The sequence below is a fragment of the Balaenoptera musculus genome, chromosome 2 (genome assembly GCF_009873245.2).
Source record: "Balaenoptera musculus isolate JJ_BM4_2016_0621 chromosome 2, mBalMus1.pri.v3, whole genome shotgun sequence".
NCBI classification, from domain to species: domain Eukaryota; kingdom Metazoa; phylum Chordata; class Mammalia; order Artiodactyla; family Balaenopteridae; genus Balaenoptera; species Balaenoptera musculus.
In genome coordinates, this window is record NC_045786.1 from 8,733,824 (window position 1) to 8,743,485 (window position 9,662).

Sequence of the window (9,662 nt, forward strand, 5' to 3'; positions counted from 1 at the left end):
CAAAGTCATTTATCCCTACCCCTGACTCGGCAGCTATTTTGAGGAAAGCTGCCAGATGGGCGGTCTTCATCAGCGCTACTATAAAGAAATTAGAGAAAGCACGTGGTTAGGCACCTTGCAATTCCTGATGAGTCTTCCCTTGACTGGGAGCAGGAGCAGGGAGGGCCCTGTGGTTAGTTGATTGCGATGTAGAAGCTTCTTCCTCATCTGTTAAGTCTTCCATGTCTCCAAAGAGAGCATCCAAATTCTCCTTTTGGTCTTCAGCCTTTTCCACTTCTCCCTCATCAGCCTCCTCTGTGTAAGATTCACCATCACCGTCAGCATCAAAGAGCTCATCGAATGCATCAGGTTCACCATCTTCCTGGGTCAAGGGCTGACTCTCTTCTGAATTACAGTCCAAGGCCGACTCATTCTCCTCCAGCAGTGCGGTCAGCAGAGACAAATCATCCTCCTCCCCTATGGGAAAAAGAAGAAAAAGGAAAGAAAGAAAGCCTACCTGTGAAAACAGCCATTGACAAACAGAGTTAAAACATTCAACATTCATAAGGCAGTTAAAATGACTCGGCAGATTCACCATTTTGCCTGGTATAATTATTGTTCTTGTTTCTACCTTTCCTCTCCCCCAGTGCTTCTTGGAGGGCACTGGGCTAAGAAAGCAGGAGCCAGTATCTGCTTAGTGACCACCGTGGGCCAGCCACTGGGCTAGATCTATTTACCTGTGCTACTTCAGCTAATCAGACACTTCCTGCATACGAAATTCAACCCACAAGGGAATAACCGAAAAACACGCTAAGTATACATTTAGGTTCTAGATGGATATATTCCCTCACTTTTTAATTGTTTGAGCAATTTTTAAAAACTATAGAAAGTTACAAAGCATTATATTAAATGTATTCATATCCCATCACCCAGAATTAGCCATCATTAACATTTTATCATGTTTGCTTTTAGCTTTTACATTAAATGGTTGGGAAAAATAAAAGTTTAAGAAGTTTATCATGTCAAATCTTGTCCCAACTCCTTACCACTGGCTGGCTCCAGGCCCCATTGCAATCACTGTCATAATTTTGCTATATCGCTCAGGGCCACTCTTCATACTTTTAACATAAATATATAGGTATTCGTTAACATAGTATTTGGTTGCTTTAAAAGTATTTATATAGATTATTTCACACTGTACGTGTTACTCCTATCCTGGTTTCATTCAACATTGCATGTAAGATTGATCCAAATCAAAATATGGTTGTACTTTATTTCTTTCAACTGCTGTATAGTACTCCATGGTAAGACTGTATCATGTTTTACTCACCCATTTTCCAATAAAGGCCATTTTCCAATGAACGGGCTAGTTCTAATTTTTTCCCACTACAAACTATGCCACAAGCACGAATCTACCTTCCTGCACATTTGTGAGAGTTTCTCCCTACTACCTCACCAACACCTTACGGTACATCATCTAAGATGTTTTGCTAATCTGATGAATGATTTTAAAAGATAGCTTGCTGCTTTGATTGGCATTTCCAGGATTACTGGTGAGGTAGAGAACTGCTTATGTTTACTGGCCAATTGGATTTCTTCTTTCTTGATTTATCTGTTTATTCTGTTTGCTCATTTTTTCCCCCTATTTGGGCATGATTCCTTTATAAAATCAGAGGCATTTAAAGCAAAAACATTAAGAATATGTGATGCACCCCCTCGCTGGAAAGACAGGGGCTGAAACCTAGAGAGGCTACGGGTCTGTTCAGGATCACATGGTGAAACAGGTCAGCACAGGAGCCTGGGTTAGGATGGAGATCTCTAGATCAGTAAACCAATATCCTTTCCGCTGCTCTATGCTCCCTTACCAGAAGGAAATGAGCCAATAGCCAAACTCAAGGCCTAGAATCTGATGAAAGAGTCTAAAGCTTAAAGTCAGAGGTTGCATAACGATTAGTCTGGATTGCTTAGTCAACAAAGACTCCAAGACTGCAGGGTGCAGCGAGAGAGAAGAGCCCACCAGACTCCCTAGGCGCCAGTTGAGATCACCACGTCCCCAAACGGAGCCAGGAGGCCCTCCTCTCTCTCCCGTTCCAAGCTGCTGTAGAGAGCACACCCCGGAAGAGGCCTGGGCCCACACCACGGGGAGCCACAGGTGAAAAAGGTTGCCTAGTGGCTCCACACTCTGGGCCTTGAACCCATCTTTTCAGGAGAGAACCAGGGCTGATCCCGTGATGCCTTCCATCCCAGTTTACCTTGGTCACCACCCCAAATCATCTGTCTTCTCCACGTTATACTGACCCCATCTTCCACCCTCCTTGCTCCCAACTCCTGGGATCTGCTCTCTGGACCCAACAGAATCTACTACCAGCCCATTTCCTATATCTTCAGCGGCTCTTACAACAAAAATCTGGCTGCCCTGTGACCCTCGTGAGTGGAAGTTCTTTAATCATCCACACTGCAAATGCTGGAACAGTGCCCAGCACGCACTAGGCATGCAGTAGATGTCTGGCGATCAACTCCAGGGCTCTGACGTCTTCTTTGCTCATCCCTGTTCACTCTGGAACCACTTAACTTCCTTCAAGCCACAGTTCATGACAGAAGATTTTTTTCATCAAGATCCCCTCCTGGTCGCTGTCACCGACTGATTTCCCTTCGGATGCCGCCCTCTTCCCCTCCATCTCTACTGCTGTCACCATTCTCAGTCACTACAACCTGCACAAGGACGATCCAGCCAATGCCTTCGTCTCTCGGCTTCCTGACCTCACCTTCAATGGTCCTGTCCTCCCCTCATCTTAGCCACTTACTCCCAAGGTCATTCCGTGTCATCACAGCAAAGGTACAACCTACCTCTGAGATCCTGATTTCAAGCATCCCACTCTGATCCCCACCTCCTATCCTTCCGCCAACTCACTCTAGTGCTCCCGTCTGCCATCTCCTCCACTTTATTAAGATGTCCAAATCAAAACTACAATGTGTTATCAACTCACACAGGTCAGAATGGCCATCATCAAAAAATCTACAAACAATAAATGCTGGAGAGGGTGTGGAGAAAAGGGAACCCTCCTACACTGTTGGTGGGCATGTAAACTGGTACAGCCACTATGAAGAACAGTACGGAGGTTCCTTAAAAAACTAAAAATAGAACTACCATACGACCCAGCAATCCCACTCCTGGCCATACACCCAGAGAAAACCATAATTCAAAAAGATACATGCACCCCAATGATCACTGCAGCACTATTTACAATAGCCAGGACATGGAAACAATCTAAATGTCCATCAACAGAGGAATGGATAAAGAAGATGTGGTACATATATATTCAATACAATGGAATATTACTCAGCAATAAAAAAGAACAAAATAATGTCATTTGCAGCAACATGGATGGACCTAGAGATTGTCACACTGAGTGAAGTAAATCAGACACAGAAAGACAAATATCATATGATATCGCTTATATGTGGAATCTAAAAAACAAGGGTACAAATGAACTTATTTACAAAACAGAAGCAGAGTCACAGATGGAGAAAACAAACTTATGGTTGCCAGGGATAATGGGGGTGGGTGGAGGGATAAACTGGGAGATTGGGACTGACATATATACGTTGCTATATATAAAATAGATAACTAATAAGAACTTGCTGTATAGTACAGGGAACTCTACTCAATATTCTGTAATGGCCTATATGGGAAAAGAATCTTAAGAAAAAAAAATAAAAAGAGTGGATATATGTATAAGTATAACTGATTCACTTTGCAGTACACCTGAAACTAAACAACATTATAAATCAACTCTACTCCAATAAAAATTAAAAAAAAAAAAAAAAGATGTCCGAATCCATCAACTCTCCTACAGTGTTTTTACCACCCTCATCCCCCATCTCCTCACTCTGGATCCATGTTCTATCATTATAATCACTGCCTTCCAAAGCTTCTTAACTTCCCTGCTTGTCTCTCTTGCCCTCATGGTTCTTAACCCTGATGAAATCCAACAGGCCACCACCTCCCTGCCTGCATTCCAGCTGGTGAACTTTCCTGGACAAAGACCCACCACCATGACTGGTTTAACTTTAAATATACACCCGCCAATAACAAGCGGGCAGTCAATACTGTTTAAAAATCCCCACACTTCCCTGATACACTTGCTTTCCTATTCTCTAACTCCTTCACACGTCTCTCCTTGAACCTCTGATGCCCTCTCCTCCCACTTTAATCTTGGCTGATTGATCTTGTTTCGTATTTTATAGGAAAAAACATAGAAGCAATCAGACTTCATCATCTTTCACTACCAAACCTGAACCTGTATTCTCTGCTTTTCCTCCAGCGACGACAGATGAAGTGTCGAGTCCTAGTTCTGGCCAATTCCTCCATTTAGACACTGGTTCCCACTACTTTCAGCTTCTCCAGGACTTCAGTTGACAATCACCAGCTCTCTCCCACATCACCGGCTCTTCCCTGTCTCCCGGCGCATTCCTCTCAGCATCCAAACTCATTCCGGCGTCTCCCATCTTACCAACTACCTGATATTTTCCTACTTGTTTTTTTATTATCTTGCTCTCTCTACTAGCATGTAAACATGGATGTTGTTCAACAGCACCTAGCACCAGGAAACTTTTTGATTTCGTCTATACTGGACCAAATTGTGAAGCCATGTCAACCGAGACTTTTTTTAGATACAGTGATTTCTGAGAGAACACAGACCCGTTCACCACTTCTTCTCATGACCACCTCATAGCAAAAAGTTACACTTTGTATTACATCAATGGCTCGGTAGGTAATTTGGTGATTTTAAGAAATAGGAAACTATCATTATACCAATGGTACAATCAATCTCACATATTATCACAGTGCGATGAATTTCAGAATTTGGTTTTAATTTTTTTAAAAGGCAAAGTGTAATAAACTTGGGCTTTAAAATTACCAGCCAGGGGCTTCCCTGGTGGCGCAGTGGTTGAGAGTCTGCCTGCCAATGCAGGGGACGCGGGTTCGAGCCCTGGTCTGGGAGGATCCCACATGCCGCGGAGCAGCTGGGCCCGTGAGCCACAACTACTGAGCCTGCGCGTCTGGAGCCTGTGCTCTGCAACGAGAGAGGCCGCGATAGTGAGAGGCCCGCGCAGTGCGATGAAGAGTGGCCCCCGCTTGCCACAGCTGGAGAAAACCCTGGCACAGAAACGAAGACCCAACACAGCCATAAATAAAATAAAAATAAATAAAATTAAAAAAAAAAAAAAATTACCAGCCAGAGTACACCTGAAAATAACACAACACTGTACATCAACTATACTCCAATAACAATTTTGAAAAATAATAAACAAAATTACGCAACCAGAAAAATAATGCATTTTACTTGTTAGGGTCTCTTCACAGCCAGCACAATCATTTTTGTGCTGCTCTCAGGCTAAGCTCTGCTAATTACAGCAACATCACTTTGCTAGGTAAATATTTTGCACACATCCCTGCAAGATGAACAGAATTTAAAAGCACTATAAGAATTTAAGTCAGAGCTAGACTAAAACCACTTCAACAGATTTCAATATCAAATGTGAACTCGACGTAAGGCTGCCTGGGTTCAAATCCCTGCTTCTGACAGTTTCACTTGTGACAAGTCACCCAGACATCTGTCTTCCTTTCTATGAAATAGTTGCTGTGAGGGTAAAATCAGTTAATACAGTCATCTCTGGTATCCACAGGGCATGTGTTCCAGGATCCCGCACGGATACCAAAATCCATAGATGCTCAAGTTCCTTATATAAAATAGCGTAGTATTTGCATATAAGCTATGCACATCCTCCCGTACACTTTAAATCATCTCTAGGTGATTTATAATACCTAATACAATGAAAATGCTATGTAAATACTTGCCAGCTCTCAGCAAATTCAAGTTTTGTTTTTTGGAACTTTCTGGATTTTTTTTCTCGAATATTTTCTATGTGCAGTTGGTTGAATCCGCAGATATGGAAGGCCAACTGTATACGTAAGATCTTCGAGCAGTGCTTGGCATATTGTAAGTACATGTCAACTACCGTTATTATGAAAGACAATCAGTGCTGTCAGGAACAGAAATCTCACCTGATTAAAACAAATAACATTCACTGACCGAAGTGAGATTTCTTTTGAAACACTCAGACAATGCTTGAGGGGAGGGCAGCTATTTTCACTATTTTATAAGTGGAATAAGTAACAACAAGCCCATGAACACAAGAGTGATTTTCCATGAAACAGAGGAACTGAGAAAATGGCCAGGACTCACCATCCATGCTGTCAAGAGAACAGTGGAGATGGAGAACGGTCAGGGAGGAACAGGTGCGCCCAGGAGATGGCAGGAACGCAGGACCTTGGCTGCGTGAAATGAACATAAGAAAAGTCACCCTTGAGTCTTCTCTCTCACATCGCACGTGTATCCAACAAACCCAGAATCCTACAAATTGTAGGGGCTCAAGCTCAGAATTCATCCAGACTCTGGCTATTTCTCACCCCACCACCAACACCATCTGCCTCCTAGTATGGAAGCAGTCCCTTTTCTTGTCTCCAAGCTATGGTTACAGAAACTCGGTTGAGGTACAGAGTAGTTTGTTTGATATTAGGTTACACAGATGAGACAAATTGTGAACAGGTATTATGAAGGCTGGTCTAAATAGTAGAGCTATTATCTGTTTTATTTCTTGTAACATATTTGAGGTCTACATTGTCCATAAGAGCCTACTGTGTGGTTCTACTTAGTTGCAGCCTTAGTCACATCAAGATTTCGATTCAGTACTAGTTAGCAAAGCTCAGAGGAACAGTTGGCATAGCTAATTAGGATAAAGTCATGTAATTCTGTGCACTTTCCTTTTTTCATTTAAAATGATTTTTAAAACTGCAAGAAGAAAATATAAATTTTTCTAGGCTATTGCTTAACTTACATGGGCTCTATAATATATATGACCTTGGTAAGTCCGACGTCAAGTATTAATTATGGTGCTTTCTTTTCACTTATTCAACAAACATTTCTATGGACCCATCATGTGTCCTGCACTGTGTTGTCTACTGGGGAATCTGCGGGATTGTAAGCTTCCTGAGGGCTAGGTAGGAGCAAACTGTCCTTGTTTATTTGTATAACCAACCCTGTTTTCCCCCGAACAAACCCACGCACCCTTCCTCACCCTCACACCTAGGACCATCCGACAAGTGCTAGGGGTTCTGTCTCCAGTATATTGCTCAAATCTTTTACTTCTCCCCAATTTCACTGCCAAAAAGCCTAGTCCCAGCCACCATCAATCTTTTGCCTGGACTACCGTGTTAGCTTCCTGTTTTGGTCTCCCTGTCCCTCTGTAATTTATCCTCTGTACAAAAGCTACAGTAATCTTTTCTTTCCTTAGTAGTCTTTTAGGAACGTTAAGTCAGATGGCAGTATTCCCTTGATAAAATTTCTTTAATGATTTTTCCATTGCCCTTAGAACAAAATTTACAAAAGTTCCTACGAGGCAATGGCTACTCTCTCTCCCGCCTACTTCCTCAGTTTTTTCTAAATCCACTCCGCCCACCTCCCCCCCGCCCCCCCCCTCCCCCGCAACGAAGGATGCTCCAGCCAGACTAGCCTGCTTTCAACTTCTTGAACACACAAGTGCTTTGCGGCCTCAGGTTCTTTGGAAAGCTCTCCCCTAGCTCCTTCTCAGCCCTCAGTCTCTGCTTAACTCTCCATTTTTCTAAGCCTTTCCAGACCACCCTATCTGACCAGGCCCCTGGAACCCTCTCACCTCCTCCTTTTCATGACTTTATTGCACATTCCACTATGGTGTACCTGTCTGTTACCTGTTAGGCACTTTAAAGTGTAAACTTCACGAAGGCTGAAGTGATGGGTGACGCATTCAGTAACTATTAGCAAATCAATTTGAGCAAATGAATGAATGAATAAGACACAGTACAGACGGCAAGCGTTTAGCAAGCGTCTTAAAAGGTTACCTTTAAAAAGAAGAAACTGGACCCTTAAACAGCCTGGACGGCCGAACGCCTTGCACCTCTCGGTGCATTTCGGAACTGCCCGCAATCCCCCAGCCCCGGAACCTCCGCCGCTCAGCACTCAGCGCCCACCCCCGCGCCCGGCCCCGCGCTCGGCCCAGGTCGCCCCCGCGCTCGCCCAATTCCAGTCTCGCCCACCTGAGCGCCCCCGGACTCCGCGCCTCCCGCCCTCGGAGCTCGCTAAACTCTCCCACAGACGCGCGCGGACAGTCCCTCAACCTGCCCCTCAACAGTCGCAGACCCGCATCTTACCCGGCTCTGCACCCCTTCCCTTTCTACAGCCGGACCCGCCAAAATTCCAACTCGACTCCGCCCCCGCCTCTGACGTCAGACGCACGCCGGCTCGGGGCTGCACTGATTGGCTACTTCAGAGGTCTTGGCGGAAACGGCCGCGGGGGGGCGGGGAGAAGGTGACCCTTGCGTAAGCAATCTGATTGGCTCACGTGACCGGCGCCCTCTTTGTTGGGGGCAAGGAAACTTCCGGTCGGTGCAGCCCTGGCTTCCTCCGGTAAGTGTTCTAGCGTCCCCACCGGCGCCGGGAAGTAGAACTGTCCCTGTACGGTATTTTCATAGGAGGTCAGAAGTTAGTTCCTGACACTTTCCGGCACTGACCGTGTCATCCAGTTCTGAGGCTCGTTTTCTCTTACGCTTGACGCAGAGAAGCCTGCGCATTGAGGCTCAAACCGCGGAACCCACTGCAGACCTTCCCCCTGCCCTCACAGATTGCCTGTGGCTGGGTTGACTGTATAGAAGTCTGAACAGGCTGGTTGATAATTTCACTCGGTTGGTTATTTTACAACCTCGTGTTCAGTTGAGATAATGGGACTGAAAAACAAACCAACAAAAATCTGGTCCACTTTTACCTCTCTGACCGTCGTCACCGTCTGTAAAATGAGAAGGAAAGACTAGATGAGATTCTTAGACCCAGTAGAAACCACTGTTTGCAGAGGAGTTCGTGGTCCTTAATTGCGTCAGAGTTGGGAATAACTGTTTTCTGCTTCTTCTCACCAAAATGTCAGCATCGGGAGACAAGGAGACCGTGTCTTTTTCATCTTCCTAGCTCTTCCTCTGTCTTCTCTTTTGCTGCTGGTGCCTGGCACACAAGAAATGTTTACAGAGAGAAAAAGTCGAATAGAGTATTTGCTCTTGAACAAGTCACTTAGCTTTGGCGGGGGCGGGGCGGGGGGTCAATTTCTTCATCCGTAAAGTGCTGATAATAGCGATAACTAGAGGGTTTCAGGAAGGATCAAATGAGAATTTCAAGTACCTTTTCACACACTGGTTATCAGCCATAGTCACTTAGTGCCTCAGGTGTACACGTTTGGACAAAGACAAGGTCCATATTGTAGGCATTTAGTCTAGTTTGGGAGATGCGATCTCTGTATAAAAGACAAATAACATAAGGTGACTACCAGGGAGCACCAGTCTTGCTGATGAGGAGGTAAAAGATAGGTGGAAAGATGAGGTGGAAACATTTTAAAATGTAGGTAAAACAAATTGGGTGGCAGATGATGAATACTTTATTCTGTAAGCGGTAAAGAGACCCTGTTTGAGCAGGTGGGGGAGGAAGGTAGATGGATAGAGAAAGGTGTGGCTAAGTGCTCAGACTCTGCAGTTAAGACTGCATGATTTTTAACTGCCACATGCTCACTGTGCAACCTCGGCTAAGTTACTTAACCTCTCT

The 9,662-nt window shown here is 44.6% G+C and overlaps 1 protein-coding gene across 6 annotated transcripts in view; it reads right to left on the reverse strand.

Moving 5' to 3' along the window:
- MCM10 (minichromosome maintenance 10 replication initiation factor) overlaps positions 1 to 9,358 on the reverse strand; it is a 49,232-nt gene extending 39,874 nt beyond the window's left edge. For 2 of the 6 annotated variants that reach the window (XM_036845213.1, XM_036845215.1), the window contains exons 1-3: positions 8,231 to 8,296; positions 6,231 to 6,319; positions 115 to 456 (exon numbers count right to left, since the gene is read on the reverse strand). In XM_036845213.1, coding sequence (XP_036701108.1) covers positions 115 to 456; positions 6,231 to 6,237 — 349 coding nt within the window. In that variant the 5' untranslated portion in view covers positions 6,238 to 6,319; positions 8,231 to 8,296. Of the gene's footprint in view, positions 1 to 114; positions 457 to 6,230; positions 6,320 to 8,116; positions 8,127 to 8,230; positions 8,297 to 8,841; positions 9,072 to 9,245 lie in introns of those variants that run through there. The other 4 variants (XM_036845214.1, XM_036845210.1, XM_036845211.1 and 1 more) reach the window with 3 other exon arrangements.
- Between the last annotated feature and the right edge of the window lie 304 nt (positions 9,359 to 9,662).